This window comes from Medicago truncatula, chromosome 5 (genome assembly GCF_003473485.1).
Source record: "Medicago truncatula cultivar Jemalong A17 chromosome 5, MtrunA17r5.0-ANR, whole genome shotgun sequence".
NCBI classification, from domain to species: domain Eukaryota; kingdom Viridiplantae; phylum Streptophyta; class Magnoliopsida; order Fabales; family Fabaceae; genus Medicago; species Medicago truncatula.
In genome coordinates, this window is record NC_053046.1 from 37,692,335 (window position 1) to 37,715,605 (window position 23,271).

The 23,271-nt window shown below is 31.6% G+C and overlaps 1 protein-coding gene and 1 long non-coding RNA gene across 2 annotated transcripts; both read right to left on the reverse strand.

Annotated features, from left to right (window-relative positions):
- Positions 1-11,538: 11,538 nt before the first annotated feature.
- LOC11434102 (DNA topoisomerase 6 subunit A) lies at positions 11,539-13,508 on the reverse strand. The gene is made up of 2 exons (XM_003616769.3): positions 12,920-13,508; positions 11,539-12,552 (listed from the first exon to the last, which is right to left on the reverse strand). The coding sequence occupies exons 1-2, from the start codon at positions 13,124-13,126 to the stop codon at positions 11,932-11,934; spliced, it is 828 nt and encodes a 275-aa protein (XP_003616817.1). The 5' UTR covers positions 13,127-13,508; the 3' UTR covers positions 11,539-11,931.
- Positions 13,509-19,419: 5,911 nt separating this feature from the next.
- On the reverse strand, positions 19,420-19,984 carry LOC120580513 (uncharacterized). The gene is made up of 2 exons (XR_005646245.1): positions 19,926-19,984; positions 19,420-19,843 (listed from the first exon to the last, which is right to left on the reverse strand). It is a non-coding gene; the product is annotated as an uncharacterized lncRNA (long non-coding RNA).
- Positions 19,985-23,271: the final 3,287 nt, after the last annotated feature.

Sequence of the window (23,271 nt, forward strand, 5' to 3'; positions counted from 1 at the left end):
TAAGAAGTGTGCTCTATATATAATGGAGGGAAAGAGTGGTATGTAGGGACCTTTACTTGGTAGTTGAAGATAGCTGGTGTATATAAATTCAATCTTATCTATAAATTTTGAAGTATAGTTTGATAATTTTGATACTAATCATAATCAATCTATACTATATATATATATATATATATATATATATATATATATAATATGTGTGGTTTTGAAATATGTAATTTTCGGGTAATTATTTTAGTTCTAACAGAAATGTTATCTATTAGAAAGATAAGAATTTATATTATATTTACTATATTTGTTAGAGTTACTGAAAAATATAAATATAATTTCTTACAATATTTAAATAAAAAATATTTTTATTTTTAATTTTAATCAAAATTTTATAAAAAATATTGTTCGTTTATGCATATTGACACAATAAAAAAATCCATGTATAAAAAAGAAATGATCGGACAAAGCTTGTAAACACTATTACCCCGTTTCTTTTTAATTGTCGTTTTTTAACATCTAGATAAACCAAGACAATCAATATACATGACTACTTTTGATACAATAATTTGTATATTTTTACTATAATAACTTTATAAATTTAAGAAGAATGCTAGAGACATTCTCTTTTAAACATTCTCTCTAACACTTACTCTTTTAATTGGATGAAATTAATGTACGTCTCACCACTTCAAGTAGAACACATTTTTAAAGGGTGAGACACACCTTCTTTAAACCAATAAAAAAGTGAATGTCCGAGAGATTGTTGAAAAGAAAGTGTTATTAGCACTACTCTATATTTAATATATTATTTCATATGTTTCTCTCTTTCCAAAAAATAATGAACTTTGAAAATCACAATTGAATGGGACCACAAATTTTCTGCAAAATAAACACTAGAAAAGGAAGGAAGGGAGTAGTTTGATGATTTTGAATACTCCATTGTTATTCATTATGAGTACTAGTAAAGATCGGAGGCTATGAAAATGATCCAGGTTTCTACTTGCTATTGGTTAAAAGTGAGAGCACCCGAAGCATACTAGTGGTTCATACTAGCTATCTCTCATCTCATGGAGATATGTAACATCCCAACTAATCCACACACATCCCTAAAAGAAAATAAAACTAATCCATACACATTCATAATATTTTTTCCATAAATAATTAGCAAGAGATCATTATAAGGTATCATCTAAACTTTTTCAAGAGTATTGTTGTTGAATGCTTAATTTATTCATCTGTAAATATTATTTTTAATTTTCCTTTTTATTAAAGAACTGATGTATATGATATATCTTATAAACTATATACCTTCAAGGGAGGATCTTCTCATGAGCATGGATGAGTCATGGTTCACCCAAACTAAAAAAGAAAACATTTTTAATAAGTAGGAAGCCCCTAATATGGACCCCTTATTTTAAGGTCCACTCATGGTCCTTGTTAATTGACCGGCAATAATGGGTAATGCACTGTACACCCTCCTTTGAACAATGGGTAATACACTTTCAAGTTTACACCGGAACAAATTACTTTCCTAATTTTGGTCATCCATTTCTTCTTCAACTCTTACTGTACAACTTCATTCCATGTAAATATGTGAATTTTGATTCTTGGGTATGTCGTTTCCATAAAAGAAGAAAAATAATCATCCGAATTTCAGCAATTCATAAATCTTTGTTGAACGTCAATCTCCAAAATTCTAAAATCCTTATATTTGCTGCCCTTATATCTGGTCACCTTTCCCCCCACCGATTTCAGAACCACCATTCATGATGTTCTCTTTGCAGAACTTCCAAGGTCGAGTCCTTTAATATGAGAAAACACTACTATAAAATTTTATTCCAATTAAACTGGATTCCAGGTTTGGATGAAGTCTATATGGTGAAGATGTTTATGGTGGTTGTTTTGTTGGCAAGAGTTAATGGTTGCAATAATAGTGTTGGCATTTACAATTCTGTTTGTCGAAAATAAATTGAAGCCTGTCATTTTCTGTTTAGTCCATATGCTATTGTTGCAATGAAAGCTTTGTTGCAGAATGTGCTATTTCTTCTTTAGATGTTGCTTACTTTTGGATGATGAAGTTTGTTAACACTGAATTTAATTAAATCATTGCGTGAATGATGGAATTGAATTTGGGAAGAAAAAGTGAGTAAGGGATTTGTTGTGCGAATGATTCACGTGGAAGGAGAATGTACATTGCTAGTTGAAGAAGAAATAAAGGAAAAAAAATTGATGTTCCCATATAAACTAGAAGGGGTGTGTCTACCCACTATTGCCACTCAATTTGCAAGGTCCATGGATGGACCTTAAAATAAAGGGTCCATATTAGGGGCTCCCTAATAAGTATATCCATATATTATATTAAGAGTATATTATAGCAAGAGATCATTATATGGTATCATCTAAACTTTTTCAAGAGTATTGTTGTTGAATGCGCTTTATTCATCTGTAAATATTATTTTTAATTTTCCTTTTTATTAAAGAACTGATGTATATACTATATCTTATAAACTATATACCTTCAAGGAGGATCTTCTCATGAGCATGGATGAGTCATGGTTCACCCAAACTAAAAAAGAAAACATTTTTAATAAGTATATCCATATATTATATTAAGAGTATATTATATTGTGCGCATATAAACTATATTTGGTCATCATGAGCTTAACTCAGTTGGTACGGATAATATATATATAAGGTTCAGGGTTCGGATCCCAAACAAAAAAAAATACAAACTATAATTGATGTGCGTCCTGGCGGTTAAGGAAACTGATCATGGGGATATGGTTCAACTAGGCGGTCTCAAAAAATGTATTTAGTCATTATGCCAAATTAGACATGGCAACAAAACCCGCACCTGTCCACACCCAGCCGCCCCCACCCTGTATTTAACGGCGGAAGCAGGGGCAGGGACGCTTAAACCCGCCTCCGCCCCGCCCCGTTGCCATGTCTATGCCAAATGCCTTGCTTTTCGTTACCATATACGTCCTATATTTTATTAAATTAAATTTTTTAAGGGTAAAATATATTTTATTATTTATATTATACTTGATTATTCTTGGATAGCAGAGGCAGCTTTTGTCCTAAATTTTAAAATGGGTCGCCTTTGCTTTATTTATTTGGGACTATCAATTGGTGGGACTCTCGCAAGTTGAATTTTTGATGTCCTTTGCTTGATCGTATTAAATCAAGGTTAACGGGTTGGAAGAGTAGAAACCTCTCTTTGGATGGCCGTTTGGTTCTTCTAAACTTAATCTTGTCCTCTCTTCTGGTCATATTTCTTTCCTTTTGCAAGGCTCCCTCGGGTATCATTTCATCTATTTAATCTATTTTTAACTGTTTCTTTTAGGAGGGGGTGAGGAAGTTAGAAAAATTTCATGGATAAATTGGGATACTATTTGTTCTAATAAGGCGAAAGGAGAGTTGGGGTTCGGAGGACTAGGGAATTTAATTTGGTGTTACTTGGTAAATGGTGCTGGAGGGTGAAGATTGAGACTAGTAGTTTGCGGTATAAAGTTTTAGTCGTTAGATATGGCGAGTTAGGAGGATGTCTCATGGATAGGGGCAGATTAAACTCAATTTGGTGGAATAATTTGATTAGTTTTAAAGAAGGGGTAGGTGTGGGAGTATGCCGGTGGTTTGAAGATAATATTTGGCAAGGGGTAGGGGATAGTTCACAAATTTTATTTTGGTGGGATAAGTGGATTGATGGGGTGGTGTTGAATATTTGATTTAGTCGCCTTTTTGACTTAGCTGTTAATAAAATGGCAACGATGGCTGAAATGTATTCTCTTAGATGGGGGAGGGAAGGTCAAGCGTGGAAGTAGAGACGTCAATTGTTAGCTTCGAAAGAGGATTATGTTAGAGAGTGTAGTAATATTTTAACAAATATTGTTTTGTAGTTTAATAGTCATGACAGATGGTTTTGGTATTTACATGTTTCCAAAAAATACAATGTCACAACTTGTAACTTACAAGTACTTATAACTACATGATATCGTCAGTTAATGTCTTGGAATCTGATAACTCTAATGCAATTTGGAATAGGATGTTCCTCTTAAACCCACTTGAGTTGGCCTGATGGTATTGGCTTGACAATAATGAGCAAAATATCTTTTGAAAGTCATTCCATTTTTGCAAAAATGTTTCTTTCTTTAACAGGAAGAAGAAAAGTGCAGATTTCCTTTTTTCGAAATGGAAGATGAGCTAAGGAATGAACATAAAAGTGAGTTTTATAAGCAATGAAAGTAGTGGATGAAACAAAGCCTTTCGTTTTTTCCCTGTTCAATAACCGCCACATGGTTTGAGAGAAGTGGCAGTTTTTTTAGTTAGTTAGAAGTTGAAAGTTTCGAGAAAAATAAATCTACAAAATATTCAGAAAGGAGGTGCTACAATGATGAGAAATGGGAAAATGTGAAGGAGGTGAAGATGAAGAGTTAACAAGTGACACTTGGTGCCTTAGGGCAAATGGAAAGACCCCGCTAACTTTTCAACTACAAATTGGTGGCCCACTAAATTCTTGAAGTTGTGCATTGAAAGAAAAATTGAAAAGACCATTCTTGAAAGTAATAATTAGCATGGCGTCCGTCTCGAAAGAATACTTAGAGTTTTTAAAAAATGTCAATTTTCTCCTTCATGTTTTCAAGTCGAAAAATGACATTTTTGGGGGCAATTTGTTAGCGTGCAATTTTGACAGGTTCAATTAATGCAGTCAATGAGTTGACCTTTTGTTCTTTCAAGAATTAAAAATATCATTTCTAGCATGAAGATTTCGACAGAGTCTGGGACTTAACATTTGGAAGAGTTCAAGAGTTTTGAAGTTCGACAAGAGGCAAAGCATAAAGAAGGAGTAAATAGTCAATTTCCCTCCTGAAATTGTAGGTTTCGTCAATTACCCCCCTGAAATTAACAAAACTTCAATTACCCCCCTGAAATTGCATAACGTTAATCAATTTACCCCCTCCGTCAAATTTTTCTGTTAACTGTTTATGATTATGATCAAATACCCCCCTGAAATTTTGCACTTATGTGCAAAATGCCCCACAAACTTGAAAATTCTTTTTTTTTTTTTATGCTTGACTCAAAAGATATTAAAAGCAAACAAATTAACAATTATTGATCATATAAATATGTATGGAATGTATGTTTATGCAGCTATTGGTCAAATAAATCTTTATGGAAGGTATGTTACTCTCATGTGTTTTAAATATATACATATATAGAAGACTTTTTTTTACACAAGTTGGTAATTATGTTAGAGTATGCAGTCATAAAGTACACAAGTCTTTGATAATTGTGTGTCCATAGGTTAATATCTGCAGAAGGAAGAAGAAATATGGTTTGTTGATAAATATGAAATATGAATGAAAAGGCTGCACATGACAAAACCATGATTTCTTTGGCATATATTCATTCATTTTCTTGTGAATAGAATTTTTATGACAATAGGTACAATATACTACTTGAAGAACTAAATGTATGATTTTTGGTAAGAAAAAAAATCTAAATTTTTAAGTTTAGGGGGCATTTTGCACATAAGTGCAAAATTTCAGGGGGGTATTTGATCATAATCGTAAACAGTTAACAGAAAAATTTGACGGAGGGGTAAATTGATTAACGTTATGCAATTTCAGGGGGTAATTGAAGTTTTGTTAATTTCAGGGGGGTAATTGACGAAACTTACAATTTCAGGAGGGAAATTGACTATTTACTCCATAAAAAAGTTTAGTCAAAGCTAAGTAGTTGCTGTCGAAGGAAAAATAATTCAAATTCAAAAGCCGCAGATTTCTTATTGAAGACGTGGGGGACATGGAGTTTTCGATGGAAGAAGTGCAGTTCATGGCAGTTAGCTTTTTGCAGTTGTTGTCACTATGTATAAATAATAGTTTTTCATATAAAAAATAGGTCGTAAATCACTTATAGAATTCTAAAACTCGAAGTACCAGCGTCTAGTGAAAAAGGTCATATATAATGGATGCAATCTGATTTATCGAACCACCTTTTACATTAATGCAATACAATTTAACTTTTCTTCAAATTTCTATGTTTTAAACTATAAATCCTTAAGGTATTTTCTTTGAAAATTTGAGGATGATGACCCAAAAACATGTCTTACACTTGTTTTATAGGATGAGATAAGATTTCTTTAAACAAGAGAATCGATTGACTATATGGTCGTTGCCACTTGCCACTGCAACTAATAGACCATTCAAATGTGACAACAAAGAACCGAGAAGAATTCAAAATACAGGACAGATTAGGTGCACCAATTAATTCATTTCACACTTACACTTTGACGATATATCCAGGCATTAAATAATCTCGATTTTTTATTTTATTTTTCTTGAATAAAATCGACGTTGTTTTGCGGTGAAATTCGCAAGTGGCACGCCCGCCACGCAAACGTACAAGTTCCACATGCATTTGACTTTAACAAACGTTATTATCAGTCTTATTACATCCTATCCTACTCCATTGCTCTCAAAATTATTCACTTTTTGTAAAGAAATTTTTCAATAAATCGTTGCTTTTTTTGTTTTTTTAATTGTACTATCTAACTTTTTTTTTTTTTTATAAGCCAAAATGAATTATATTAACAAGATCACAGTAATTCCTTCGGTACAAAGTGTGCCAAAAAGACTACTAAAAATACAAGTTGTCCAGAGAGTAACAATAGAACAATGTTAGCCAAACGTATTAGGGGATTCGACCACCACATTTGGATACCGAAAACAAAAGAAACCTATTTTCTTTCATTCCACAAAAGCCATATGAGATGAAGGAAATTACGTCGCACTTTCAGACCACCTGTGTAATAAATAAACTGATGGAAGTGATCGTGAATAGCCTGAGTGTCGACACCATCAAACCCTGATGGAAGCGAAATGAGGACACAGAAGAAACACATGTTGTGCGTCTTATAGATGACCACAACCCGCCACACAATAGCGAGCCTCTGGAGAAATGACACTGCGAGTCACCAAATTTCTCTTCGATGGTAATCTATCACAAAGCATTCGTCAAGCAAAAACAGAGACCTTCAAAAAAACCTACGTATGCCATATTAAATCCATGTTGGAGGGACGTGAACATGCTCATTAGATGTCAACAACTCATAAACGCCACGAACAGAGTAACCTCCTATAGGGTCCAGATGCCACTGCCAAGCATCTGAATTAGTGTCCTGCAAATGAACTGTCAGTACGTAGTAAAGTCCTACACTCATCTAACAACTCCTCCTCCCACACAATTATACTATCTAACTAATACTTCATCCAGTCTTTTTTAGGAGATTTCATCCAATCTTTATTATAATTTTTTTTTAATAAAATATGTTCCTATATATGGAAAAATGTCACGATATTTGAGTTATAGATATTGTTTAAAAAACTTTTTACCTCCTATTTATTGTTTATATTTCTAATATTAGTATATTGTATTTAATAATATTTCACAAATTTCTACAAGGTATATTTAATCACTAACCTTGTATTGAAAAAAACAGGTTAGTGAAAAGTATAGATTTTAACTATTATAACCTTCGTCTATTTTTATTTTTTTTTTGTAAATAATGTTATTAGCACACTTGTTAGATTTCCTTTTTTCTTTTTATTTATTAGGAAAATGATCTTATTTAGAAAAGAAGCAATAAATAAATGTATCTAGTAATTTAAAAATAGACTTATATTTAATCAAGTAGATGTTTATATGTACTTTTTTTAAGAAAATATGTTTATATATAGTAAAGGAGGAATAAGGGGTAAAAGTTGGCAATGAATAATTGTAAGACTTAACAACAGTTTTGACCTTAAGTATCAGGAAGTTGCGATTTTGGTCCCCTAACAAAATAAAATACAATCAGCCCCCTAACTACTGCCCCTTTTGCAGTTTTGGCCCCAGTACAATTTTGACCAATTCAACGTTAACGTGGATGCCACTTGTGTAATTTTTTATTTTTTTATAATTATTTTTTATTAAAAAATATTTTTATTTTATTTATTTATTTATTTTTAATTAAAGTATTACACACGTGGCATTGTAATTTATTTTTAAATAAAAAAAGTACACATGTGGCATCCACATCAGCGTTGAATTGGTCAAAATTGACATGGGGATCAAAACTGCAAAAGGGATACTACTTAAAGGGCTAGATTATATTTTATTTCGTTAGGAGATCAAAATCACAACTTCCTGATAATTAGGGGATTAAAGCTACTCTTAAACCTAATTGTAATGACAAATGAGTTAACAGCGGAGGCCACTAGAGTCTAAGTAAGTACACTTGATGGTCCATCTAAGTCACTAAGTAAGTCAATGAAGGCAACTTGAGTCTATGACTCACTGTTTTATGTCTCCTCATAAATAACTTAGTATCGTCATCACACAAAAATGATTACAATAAATTATTTCACATATCTTGAAAAAAAAATATTTCACATAAATTAGATAGAAATTATAAATGAAAGAAAAAGAGTAACCATTTATTAAATAATGAAGGTTCCCTCAAAAAAAAATAATTAAGGTTTTTTTATACATTAGTTATTCTTCGTTTGCAAGTGCAACCGTATAAATTAATTCTTAAGTATTCCGTGAACTTAATTCAAATGACATATTATAATGCATGAGTCGGGATTCAAACATTGAACTCCTCATTTATTTACTTCAAGTGTTGATTTTTAACAACTAAATTACTTGAAAAAAAATCCTTTAATTTTGTGGGACCCAAATGATCGATAAAATATCCCTAAAATTTTGAAGGCTTCTACATGACTAAGAGTTTGGGAACAAGACATCGTAAAACTTTTAGAAAAGTTTGTCGTTCATTTAAATCCAACTAATTCAAAAAATTAATTTTCAGAGTTGTATCGGAAGATACTCGATTCATTCAAAAAAACAAATCATATTTCTTTTTTGAAGGAAAAGAAACAAATCATATTAGTTGGTTCTCATTATCATAATTAAAATAGAAATGACAATTATTATGGGACAAATTTTCTTGTAAATTCGATCATTAGTATAAAAGTTTAATTAGATAAATATAATGAATATTACATAAAAATTAATTTAGATATTTGATCAGGTTTTGAAGACCCAAAAGACTTTTTCTGTAAAGCTCTAAATAATCGGTGCATTATTTATTTATTTTTTGACTTAATTGCAATTTGAGTCCATCCTTTTAATAAATTTTTGGATTTTGGTCCTCTGAATTTTTAATCCACGGTTGCGGTCACTTAATTTTTCCAAATACCTAAATTTTGGTAATATTTATTGTATACAAGTACTTGTAATTTTGCATAAACAGGTTTGACACAAACTAAAGGAATATCAATACTTGTAATGACTTATTATGCATAAACTAATGACATGACATCTATGTGTGTATTAAGTTCAAGAGAATTGTTGTTGATACATTTGGTTTGACTAAGACACACGAGTAATTTACCTAAATGTCCTTCTGCAGTCAATTGTCGAATTTTGTGGATATTGGCTGCAGTTAACTACCGAGGTTTTTCTCGGCAGTTAACTGCCGCCGGTTTCATTTTTCCTCGGTAGTTAACTGTCGAGGCGTCCTGAAACCATAAAATGGCAGAACCTCTTGAGGCAGAACCTGTTACATGTGTTTTTACACATTGTAAACACATTGTTTCAATGCCAAATCATAAAGTCAATCAAAGAAAATTACCAACATAATTGAAATTGAAAATATGATACGGAAATGAACAATTGCCATAAATATATGTCGTCGAAACAAAGTAACAACAAATGTCATGAAAATACAACGAAACGGCCAAATGTCATGAAAATATACACCAAGTTATGAAAATATATCTTAAACATAAAATACTACTACTCTTGATCCTGCTGGTGCTTCATCCTTGACCTCTGGTCTCGCCTCCTAGTCAAGAGTTTGCTTCACAATATGAGTAACAAATCTTGACCTCTTAATCCAACTCAAATAAGCTCCTGATTCGCTGAAGCTACGTATTCCGAGCAACAGTAGTACTGTCACTTCCAATCTTCATATTATGAAGCACTACCTGTGAGTCAATATGCAGATTCACTGCCTCGAATCCTCAGGGCGCATGAAGTCGAACAAAACCTTTGACGTGAAATTCCTTTGTTCCTCCATTGCCACAAAGAGTGACTAACTATAGCCCATACAGAAAATCACGAAATTTTGATCGCATTGTTTTTACTCAAATTTAGCTCTATCCAATTCTTAACATAAACCCAAAAGAAAACTTCTCGCTCCTTCCACCATCCCTATCGTCTAAAGTTAGAGAACAATCGCAATCTGCAATACAACTTATGAAAATACATCCGAGATTTCTTCAAGTTAGTAAGTAATCTCTTATAACATACTAACTCGATGAAACATCTGACACGTTCCGGTACACCAATTTTTCAAATCAACGACCAAACTTTACCAGCTTATAATTAAACCTACAGAGACTACTGTAAGTAACAGCAACAATATATTCAGTTATTCACCATTCTCTTTCTCATCACTCAAATTAATTGGAACATAGCTGGTGCTGTTCATTAATCTCAGACCTGGTACCACCCAACATTGTGACCATACATCAATTTTTGGAACCATTTCATATAACCAAAACTCCATCTCATCGAAATTAGGCCACACTTTCTCATACTTGCCTCTCAAGTTAGGCCATACTTAATGTTGTTGGTTTTGCACTTATCACACACATAAGTTCAAAGTCACTGCGCTTCTCTACCGCAGAAATCAATGTTTTTTTAGACAAATACTTAGACGGTTCAACTTGGCCAAATTTTGCAAGAGACTAAAATGGAGTCTAATTTTGTATAGTTTTATAGATATAATTAGTAATAATAAAAAAAACTGGATAATGTAAAACTTGTTGTAACTCAACACTACAACCATTGTGATTGATAACTAAGAAATCATTTAAAATGAAGATAAAAAAGAACTACAGAATTGACAAGTTAACTTATGATATGATGATAAGGCTGCTATCAACTATCGATCGATAAGCTTATAAAAGAAAACTATCAGTTGATGAATGAGAGCAAAATAGCAGTTCAACATAGTACTATTCTCAATGAATCACCACTCTTCATGCATATTTATGCAAGGTTTCGCCTATAAATACGAGATAGTAGGCAAGGAATCACTACTATTGGTATTAAAAATTTTGGTTCAGGTTTAATTTTAAGACATAGTCGTTTGGAAGTGAATATATATAGTGTAAACTAATTAGTAAATAATATGTGATAGTTAGAAGTTCTGCAATCTTCTATATATCACCTTTCGATACATAAATTAGTTTCCATTTAGCAGCAAAAAAAATCTGAAACATCAAGTGTTATACAATTAGTAAAGATCATAATATATTGGGAATTGAATCCTTTCTTTGAACCAGGGTTGGCAGAATTAACTCAAGCTCAAAAACAAAATGCATGAGGTTGTTTGAATATCATAATAGCCTTCACATCTTTTAAGTATCTTGGCTTCCCTGCATCAGATCAAGTACAAATCAAAGTAAATAAAATCAACTCATAAGTGATCAATTTATGAAAATTATTAAACTCAAGATTGATTGAATGATCATAATATCCATACAATTCAAAAGATTCTAAACTCAATTACATTGATCAATTACATCATAATCAAAATCATCTAAAGTACCAGTCTTCATCATGAATCTTCAAGGAAATGAGAGTAATCTTCAATGGAGATGGAAGAAATGAGCTTCAACGGTGGAATTTCATATCCAACTTTTTCTAATCCCTTTTCAGTTTTCAACAAATCAGCTCTCATTTCTATTCTGCTTATATTATCCAATCTTTTCGTTTCTATTTAGCTGGTAAATATGTCTCAGCAAACCATTTCATACCAACTTTATTTTCCGCCTTTATGTCAATTTTTGTTTTTGTTTCCCACATTTTTTCTAACTCTACATCTCAATCAGGGTGATTCTTCATAAAAGGTTTTGCCATCAAGCTTTTCACCGATTTCAACTCCGTTGGGCTCAATTGTTTTATACAACCTGAAGGTATATCGTAGTGGTCTGCATCACATGGCCTAACTCCCAACCAATAAATGTTGGGAGTTGTTAAGTTTTCACTGTCGTACGCCATTTTTTGGGACCCCTTGTTATAGATTGTTAATATGCGGAATCCGTATAAATCTCCATCAACAAGTGCCAATACCGGCAACTTTAAATCCAAACTTAGCTTCCTCACTAATTTTCTGCTGCAAACATCCGGTACCCCGGATCCAGCGACTATGATACACGGGAAGCGCTGCTCAAATCCAGCCGAATGAAGGCTTACAAGTGTGGCAACACTTTCAACCAACAAAATGAAGAGTGCTTCCCTCTTCGTCATTTTTGTCATGCAATCAACACGGAGTGGGATCGGATGCCCAAGCAGATCCGTTTTTCTACAATCTATTTCCAAACCTCCGTATTCAAATTGTAACTCGCCAACAACCTTACCACGATTGTCGGCGTATACTGGTAAACAATCCTTGCAGCAGTAAAGTAACAATGCAATATGTTCAAGTGCCTCATCAGAATTTTCCTGTAAAAAAACAAATAAATGACACACTTCAATCTCTTTTTTTTTTTTTTTGAGCAGCAAAAGCAATTTATTAGATATATCACCAAACAAACACAAGGTGTATTTGCTGGAGTTGTTACACAGCCCCTAAATAAGGGGAACAAAAACAAAAAATTAGGCAACCAAGATGCACAATACACAACAGAAAAACAGAACAGAGGCCAAACAACTAACAACAACAACCCCTCTACGCCAACTAGCAAAATCTGAGAAGCTAAGAACAAAAAACAGCAAAAACCAAACAGCAGCACACTTATGGACACACACTTCAATTGATAACAAGAAATGGAAACATGCAAGAGAAAAATGGAATTAATTGATATTTTACCTGCTTGTACTCAAATAATTCCTTGTCTGAGTAGTAGAATTCTCTTTTTGTGGAGTAGGAATTGTCTTTCAACAAATATATGATCAAGGTAAGATGATTTAGGATATGGTCGAATATTTTTTCATCTTCTAGCTTGAATGCTTTTGCCTTAAGCATGTAACGGTCAAATTCATCCACATAAACTTGCAAGGAAGTGGCGTTTGACATTGTCCGAAAAGAATTAAACTTCTTTGCCTCAAACAGTATTGGGATTTATTCTCAAACACCACATTATTTTGAAATAAAAAAAAGTATACAGTAGTTGCAAATCACAGATAAATCCATTAAAAATCATACAATAGTCAGATTAATGTAACAAGATTCATCAAAAACCTTGGCGAGAAAAAAGTACCACGTCATCAGTATCACAAAATTTCAGCTTACCAGAAGACTTAACATCCATTATTCAACTTTAGGAACAGGAAATCATCAGAAATTAAAAACACCTTATAAAATCATGTGAAATAAATAAATAACAAGATTCCTTTGAAAAATTCTAGATCAAATTCATTCATCAAATAATTACAAAACAAATGCAAACGTTTCTAGATTGAACATATAAATACACCTTTAGCCTGACAAAAAAAAAAGTACACATTTAGCAGCTCAAATGAAAAATTTGTAGGTCAAACACAATACCTAACAGTTTCAGAAGCAAAATCAAACGATAAACACCAAGATCAATATAAATGTTTAAAATGCATGAAAATAAAGAGAAATTGTTGAGATGCTTACACTACAAGGAACTGATGGTTTGATGTTATCTTGTTCTTGTTGCTACAATATAAGGAGTGGAGCAAGAAATGGAAGATGCAAGGAAAGAGAGAAAAGGTTCTACAACTTCATTTTGCAGTGAAGAGTGAAGACAAAAACGAAAGAACACGGAGGGGGAAAATGAACGAAAGAGAGTTTGTTACTATTTCTGGTAATGATCACATGGTTTTGTGAGGGAAAGGGTCCACTAAGCTGACTCCAAAAATAGCAAATAACTTGGTCACAAAGGGTGCGTTTGACATTGTCTGAAAAGAATTAAACTTATTTGCCTCAGCTAAAAATTTCTCTAACAATGTTTTAGAATTGACATCCTTTTCTACTTGTGTAATGCTGCGACCTTGCGGTACTTGTTTTGGGGGGAGGAATTGAAGATTTTCCTTCACTGTATCTAAAATGGTTTTTATTTCCTGATTAGAAATTTCGAGGTTTTCACCTTTTGGAAGACGTGAAGGAGTGGAATGAGGAAGCATGACGCCGCTTGCAGAGAGGTAACAGTGAGAGTCTGCAAAGTTATCAAAACAGTATTGGGATTTATTCTCAAACACCACATTATTTGAAATAAAAAAAAGTATACAGTAGCTGCAAATCACAGATAAATCCATTAAAAATCATACAATAGTCAGATTAATGTAACAAGATTCATCAAAAACCTAGGTGAGAAAAAAGTACCACGTCATCAGTATCACAAAATTTCAGCTAATCAGAAGACCTAATGTAACGCCCTATTTTATTATTTATTTATTTTATTGTGTCTTTTTATAATTTAGTCGATTTATTTTGATGAGTGATATTTTGTTATATTATATGTAGGTATTTATTAGTAAAATATATATATTATCTGGTGTAGAAATATAAATGTTATTTGGTGTAGAAATATATATGTTATCTGGTGTAGAAATACAATTGTTATTTGGTGTAGAAATATATATGTTATCTGGTGTAGAAATATATTTCTTATTTGGTGTAGAAATATATATATTATAAAAATATATTTGTTATAGAAATATTTTATATTATATATATATATATATATATATATATATATATATATATATATATATATATATATATATATATATTAGAATAGAATATTGAGACTTTGAGGGCAGATTTGGAAATAAGAGAAAATAAGTAGGTTAAGGATTTATATAAAAGGGGAGAGTTAGAATTAGAAAATAAGGATTACGTGAAACCTGTTTTTGGAGAAAAAGGGAGAAAATCAAGAGAAGAGAAGAGTCAGATGAGAGAAAGCGGTAGAGTCCTTCGTCGATTAATTTAAGGTAAGGGTGAGACTAACTTTCTCTAATTCTAAGTTGTATGATTCTGAAAATGGATTTAACAGGTGGTAGGTTGTAGTTTTGGAAATTTGGGAATTATGTTTAGAAGTTGTAATTGGTTGTTTTAATTGTAGAATTGATTGATGAAATTAAGATGTTAATGAAGTTAGGGTTATGAAAAGAAGTAAGAGTTTTAAAAAGAAGTTAGGGTTTTTGAATTGCAATTTGATTGTTGAAAGAGTAGGTAATCTGATGAATTAAGGTAATAATTGGTGTTTAGGTTGTAGAATAATCATAGGTTAAGTTTCCTATCAAATTTGGGATTTAGGTAGATCAAATTTGGGTTTTTTGGGTGAAAAATGTGTAGAAATCGTAACAGTAGGGGAAGAACTCGCTAGAAGTTCGCTATTGGCGAATCCCTCTGTAACAATTTCGCTATTAGCTAACTTTTCGCTATTAGCAAAATTGCCTAGTGACAACATACCCTGTTTCATGTTCTTGCGTCTTTTTCACACGTTTCTGTTTTGAATTGGCCTTTGGTGTAACTATGAGAGTTTTAGATATTTATGTTAGCTTTCCAGTGGCTTTGGTTTGACTTGAAAAGGTTTTTGAGATATGATGAAAATGCTCCAAGGAGGTCTTAGTGAAATTTTATGAAAATTCAGCATAACCGTTTCTAAGTCAATCCAAAACTTAGAGAATAATTTCAAACCTCAAAACTAGAAGTACTAGGAGTTTAATTAAGGGGGTTTAAGAGTATTTAACCTATGTTGTGATGGATCTAATTGGTTTGACGTGAATATTTTTGTTGGATAATTTGAAGTACATATATTATATGAATGTTGTTGTTGAATAATTTGAAATACATATATTATATGAATGTTGTTGTTGAATAATTTGAGGTACATATATTATGTGAATATCGTATGATATAGAAATAACGTTATTATACCATCCAAGTGATTATTATTAATGTTGCCATGATTCAAGTTGTTGTACGTTGCTGTCTCTGTTGTTATTGATTATTAAATCATTAAGTTGCATATGTTAGTCAAAGTTGTCAAGTTGTAAGTTGTTGTTCCAAGATATTGGAGTCATATGAGTTGTTGAAGTTGTCTAAGTTGTAAGTCGTTGAGTCCATGCATATTCATTTGAAGTTGAGGGCTTGATGCACTGTGAGCTTTTGTTGTATATGTTGAGGGCTTGATGCTCTGTGAGATTTTGCTCTTATGTGAGGGGTTGATGCCCTATGAGTGTATTTATGCTCTTTATGTTGAGGGTTTGATGTCTTGGTTGGTACCACATGCATGATTAAGAAGTTGAAGTTGCATATGTTGAGTTTAAGTTGTAGAAGTCGCATTGTCGTTGTCGTTAAGTTGTCATTTGTCAATGAGTTGTTAATAAAGAACTAAGCGAAGTATTAATATTTATTAATCGTTGTTGTTTATGTCGTTATGAGATGATGTTTATGATGTGTTGTTTATGTTGTTATAAGATGATGTTTATGATGTGATGATTATGTCGTTATATGAAGATGTTTATGATCTGATTGTTATGTGTTATATGATGTTGAATATAATGTGATGAATATGAAGTTAATGATGATTAGAAGTTGGTTGAGTTATTAATGAAGTATTATAAGAAGAGCTAATGTTATTAATTGATGAAATTTAAGTTGTTAAATGTTGTTGATGAATTATATGCTTATTATTATTGAATGTGAATTCTCACCATTTCTGGTTGGAAATGCTGCCCTCACAATTGGGTAACTTGCATGTGATCAAGAATAGTTGCACTTGTGAGTGGATCTTCTCTCACGTGTGTCTTAGGTGCTCTGATATGTAACGGAATGTGAATTTTGTTGTTGTTTTCTATTCCTTACGTATTATTTTATGAACTTTCAAGAACATGTTGTTGGAATAACTTTAAGAGATTTTATGTTGAGGCCTTGGTGCCGAGGTTGTTTTCAACGTTGAAATAATTTCCGCTGCGAAGTAATAAATGATATGATGTTTAAGTTGGACAATAAATAGTGAATTTATTCCGTTTATGATTTTATGAAAAGGAGTGTGACATTTCGTTTATGTTGAAATACTCTAATTTATATGTGAAATTTTCAAGTTGGAAAAACGGGGTGTTACATTTAACATCCATTATTCAACTTTAGGAACAGGAAATCATCAGAAATTAAAAACACCTTATAAAAACATGTGAAATAAATAAATAACAAGATTCCTTTGAAAAATTCAAGGTCAAATTCATTCATCAAATAATTACAAAACAAATGCAAATGTTTCTAGATTGAACATATAAATACACATTTAGTCTGACAAAAAAAAAGTACACATTTAGCAGCTCAAATGAAAAATATGTAGGTCAAACACAATACATTACATTTTCAGAAGCAAAATCAAACGATAAACACCAAGATCAATATAAATGTTTAAAATGCATGAAAAATAAAGAGAAATTGTTGAGATGCTTACACTATAAGGAGCTGATGGTTTGATGTTACCTTGTTCTTGTTGCTACAATATAAGTAGTGGAGCAAGAAATGGAAGATGCAAGGGAAGAGAGAGAAGGTTCTACAAGTTCATTTTGCAGTGAAGAGTGAAGACAAAAATGAAAGAACACGGAAGGAAAATGAACGAAAGAGAGTTTGTTACTATTTCTGGTAGTGATCGCATGGTTTTGCGAGGGAAGGGGTCCACTAAGCTGACTCCAAAAATATCAAATAACTTGGTCACAAAGGGTGTGTTTGGTTGCTTCAAAAATAATAATCGAGAATTGAACTTTATGACTACAACATTAGTGACTAGAATGTAAAAATAGTAGTACTACCAATCATCAATAATTGCAAAGAAAATGACCATAATAGTCCTTAATAAAGATTGATATGTATGTCACAAATAATAGATGTATTGGAACGGTTGACAATATGACTTTTCTTAAAAAAAGAACTCAATTTTGATTCATGGAATTATCTATTTTAGAAGTAGTTTAGTCTGGTAAAAAAAAAGAAATAGATGCTCTATTGTCGATTTAATGATTAATACCATAAAGGATCCAAAACCTTGAGGTGCTTATTCGGGATCGAAGATCAAAAGAAGAAACGTGATTAGTCCCATAGTTTAAATGTTATTTTTACACTTTAATTTATTGTTTAATTTACTTTTATATCAATATATCTAAACGCAAATTACTTTTTTACCAATAGTTAGTTGGCGATTGACGTTGGACTTGGTAGGGAGAACCACAATTCGATCCCCCGCAATTGTGATAGGGTGGGGGCTGAAACCAAATTATGTGGTCCAGTGAACCAAATACTAGTGGCACAAAAATTATAAAAAAATTCATTTTCCTTTTCTCTAATTTTATTTTTAAAATAGATTAAAAAGATTATCATAGTCCGCTTACTCATACGAAGGAATAACAATAACATAAGTAAGCAATAATGACATTCCAACGAATCACATTCATAACTTCTAAAGTGAAAATTATTTTAGCTTTTGGGATATTAGTTAAAGAATTTAAGAATAACAAAAATGTCATTGAATTTGTGTAATGAACTTTTAAAAAGTAATATTTTCACTGCAAAATGAATCAGAGATATTTCAGAGAACTTTTGACAGTAGCATTTCGGTATTTACAATCCAAAGCTAACTAAGGCCAAAATCAGAGATATTTTCAGGTTTTAGGGGAGCCTGGGGATATATAGGGGAGCCTAAAGAGCAAGTTTCAAAACTAAAAAAACCACGGCCCACAGAAATTAGCCAAAGTAAAACTCCACATCACTCCAAGTTGTACCTTGCGAGAAAGATGCCGAGCTTGCACAATACAAATCAGAAAGAGTCAAAGAGCCATGGACAGATCGAATGGGAAGGAGCCATGGACAAATTAGAAGGAAGAAGCCCTGGAACAATGGGGAGAAAGAGAACCGACGATTTACAGTTTATTTTTAAAAAATATTAAAAAAAATTGTTGTTTAGGCAACTTGTACTTTCGATTAACCCGTAAAGAAAAATTAAAATTGAATGACATGGCTAATTATGATTCGTGTGTGTTAAAAGAGTGCTAGAAGATGTGTCCCTAGCCCTACTCTATTGAGATTTATGATGGACTATATGCAATTTTGATTCACCTAATACATTTGGTGTTAAAAATTAAAGGAGAAGACTATATTGTGACTAACGGTCATATATTTAAAGGACCAAAACATAACTTTTTTTCTTTTAACTCCATATATTAGAAAGCATACAAACATTAGATGTATTAATGTTAAGAAGAGTAGAGACAATGTATTTCGAATGGCTGGAAACTTTCGTTTTTCTTAAGAATCATGTTATCCATTACATTGATATGCTTGATTGAAAAATGAAAATACTGAAGATAAAAAAAAAATACATATGATAAGGTTCCAAACTCAGAAAGGTAAATTAATTCAGATCAAAAGAAAATGGCCACAACAAATAATGTTTCACATCATAACAAAATAATGTTTCACATCGCAATAAAGCATAGTAAAACTGACTCAATTAAGACACAAACACATTAAAACATAGAAAACTGAGTTCAATATGACAGAAATATAATAAAATACGGCAACAGACAACGGTAAACACATCAAAATAGGACAAACATAAACACATTAATCCAATTTTTCCATACTGGCAAGCTTCTGAATTTTATTTGTTGCAGACAAACCACCCCCATCAGCATAGTCACCACTCTCATTAGGCCTTTTTCCCAAAGTCTTGCTTGTGGGAGTATGAGTATCCACCGAGTCATTAGCATTGATGTCATCTTTGGTCGAACAAACTCCTTCAACAATATCCTATAAATACAATAAAATATCAAATGATTAATATAGTGAAAAAAGCATTTAACAAAGTATATGAGAAATCAAGAATGATTACCATGATTACACCTCCAGCTTCAGCTTGGCTACCTAGATCAACACCTCCAGCATCTCCCTATATATGAGAAATCAAGAAAATTAAGTTAGAACTGAAAATTAATATATATATTGGGGGCCATTGGTTGATATGTTAACATGACAAACAAGTTGAACTTTTTCTCTCACTGCAGTTTGAGTTACCCGAGGTTGAACATTAAAGAACCATAAGAACTGATTTTGATCAACGTACCATATGGATAATAAAAATACAAGACCATACCTGTCAGAAACGTTGTGCAAGTTAATAGAAGTTTCTTGAGTAATCAAATTCTTCAGAGACTTTTCATCATCATTGTGCGCATAACAAATCTTCTTTGATGCAGGTAACTGAACAAAACATAAGTCAAAATCACTTGGATGGATTGACATGAAACAAGTGATTTTGAATAGAACTATACTTACTATACCTGAAGTTGATTCAAGGTTTCTTGAGCAATGGAATCCTTCAAATTCCCCAACACTTTTGTTAGAATTTGTCGATCAAGATGATGAACGTCACAAATCTTCTTTGATGCAGTTGACTGAATAAGTTCTTCCAAAACCTTGTTTACTGCATGAGCAGTAGCAGCAGCGTCCTGCGCCAGCATTATCGATTTTAAACAGATTATTAGAAAGAAATTGAAATATGCATGCATATATACCTGTCGAGGATCTTTTATTTCTTGAAAATCTTGTTCATCATCATCGGAATCGGGTATACTTTCATTGGACCTGATATCCTCCTCGTGCAGTGCCTTGATGATAGATTCTCTGGTTTTCTTTAGCTCTTCATGATCCTCCTCCGTAGGCGGGTCCTCCTCGCGATATCCTTCTCCTTCAAACCGCATATCGAAAGTGAAGAAGTGTGCCATCGTCCAAATTTCTCTTCTCTTCTCTTCTCAATTTCAATTCTACTAGGGTTTTTCTTTCACTTTAATTCCCGCTCGTGTCTCTCTCTCTAGCCGATAGAGATTAGATGTATCCAACGGTTATCCAAAGGGCCAAAAATATACAGTTTCAATTTTTTTTAAATTACTAGTATATTACGAGATTCCCACGGAGCTCTTTCGTGCATTCTCAGTAGAAATTGCCTAGGTGTCATTCAATTAGAGCATCTTTAATATTATATTTATTCAGAGTTTCTAGCTTAAGGTCTGTTGTTCGAATCCCACCGACGATAATAATTGAATTTATATATTTTATGGAAAACTACCTTAATTTTTTATTTTTCTTTTTCTACCTCAATTAAAGCTTCTCAAATATTTTCTTTTTGTTTTTTTAGAAACTCTTTCAATTTTTATTTTTTTTGGAACTCTCAATGTTTTTTTTCTGAAAATCTTTCAAATATTTTTTTTGTGGAAACTCTCCCAAATATTATATGGTACCATTTGGCTAGGCTTTTTTACGGTCTAAAAGCTCCTTTAAAACAAAGTTAAAATAAAGTCGTTTAAGAAAGAAGTTAAAGCTGTTTGGTTTTGTTATTTTTTTAGTTTTAAAATTATTTTAAAGTTAAAAGTTGTTTGGCAAAATAATGTACAAAACTTACTTCTCGACAATTTATTTCACAAGCACCTCTCTTCAAACCACGCTAGGAAACTTTTTTTTTAATAATTATATTTCAATATCTTTTCTTCTTCCATTTAATTTTTTTTTTAACCGGTCTTTTTTTTTTTTAAGGAGGGTCCATTTAATTTTATTATTTTTGAAGGAATTTATTATCTTTTTATCACTTATATATTTAATTTCAATATCGTTTAATTATCACATATTTTTATTCACGTTGTCATTAAAGACACCAAATATTTTTATTCCCTTTCTTCAACCTCGAAAATATATACACATATTAGCGATTAAAGTAATATTTTATGTCCGTCTGTTTGTTTTTTTTTTTGTTACGTTAATGCATATATTTTTTTTAGTGTTGTGTAATACGTATAATTATTTTTATAAAATTTTGATTTTAATTAAAAGTACAAGTATAAATGCCAAAAAAAATTATACTTATATATATTTTGCACATTTATATTGTAACAAACTATGCATATATATTTTTCTTATTAAAAAAACTAAACATATCTTTTTCAATGACATCAACAATGTAACAAATATAATATCATATAATATGAATTCTTATCTTTTTGAATGACACCAAAAATATGGTATTCTTATAATAAATTTTTTTATAGAGTATAATTGAAAAAGAAAAAACCAACTATTCTCTTTATATATACACACACCATATACATATTACATATATATTCTTCGGCTCCACAATTCTTTCACTGAGGCAGACGAACGTAATATGCAACACTAAAAAAAAATTATACGCATTAGTGTAACAAAAAAAATAAACAGACGAACGTAAAGTATTATTCTAAACTTTAATGTGTGTATATATTTGTAAGGTTGAACCAAGGGAATAAAAATATTTGGTGTTAATCAATGACAGCGTGAATAAAAATATTAGCAAAGTTGTGATAATTAAACAATATTAAAATTAAACGTAGAGAAGCTGAAAAAAAAAAACCCGGGTTAACCGGGACCTAAGTAAGGAGACTTGATGGTCCATCTAAGTCACTAAGTCAGTCAATGAAGGCAACTTGAGTCACTGACTCACTGTTTTATGTCTCCTCATAAATAACTTAGTATCGCCATCACACAAAAACTATTACAATAAATTAGTTCACATATCTTGGAAAAAAAAAATTCACATAAATTAGAAAGAAATTATAAATGAAAGAAAAGGAGTAACCATTTATTAAATAATGAAGGTTTTTTTATACATCAGTTATTCTCTGTTTGCAAGTGCAACCGTATAAACTAATTCTTAAATATTCCGTAAACATAACTCAATAGATAGAGATATTATATTATAATGCATGAGTCGGGATTCAAACATTGGACTCCTCATTTATTTACTTTAAGAGTTGATTTTTAACAACTAAATTATTTGAAAAAAAATTCCTTTAATTTTGTGGGACTCAAATGATCGATAAAGTATTCCTAAAATTTTGAAGGCTTCTACATGACATCGTAAAACTTTTAGGAAAGTTTGTGGCTCATTTAACTCCAACAAATTCGAAAAATTAATTTTCAGAGTTGTGTCGGAAGATACTTGATTCATTAAAAAAAAACAAATCATATCAGTTGGTTCTCATTATCATAATTAAAATAATGGGACAAATTTTATTGTAAATGCGATCACTAGTATAAAAGTTTAGTTAGATAAAAATAATGAATGTTACATAAACATTAATTTAGATCATTTGATCAGGTTTTGAAGGTCCAAAAGACTTTTTCTGTAAAGCGCTCTAACTAATCGGCGC

What these genes read in the sequence shown, in the direction of transcription:
- LOC11434102 (XM_003616769.3), bottom strand. Translation starts at nt 13,126, where the DNA reads ATGTCAAACGCCACTTCCTTGCAAGTTTATGTGGATGAATTTGACCGT. An exon ending in AATTATTTGAGTACAAGCAG is followed by an intron (nt 12,553 to 12,919) that starts GTAAAATATCAA and finishes GTTTTTTTACAG; the next exon opens with GAAAATTCTGATGAGGCACT.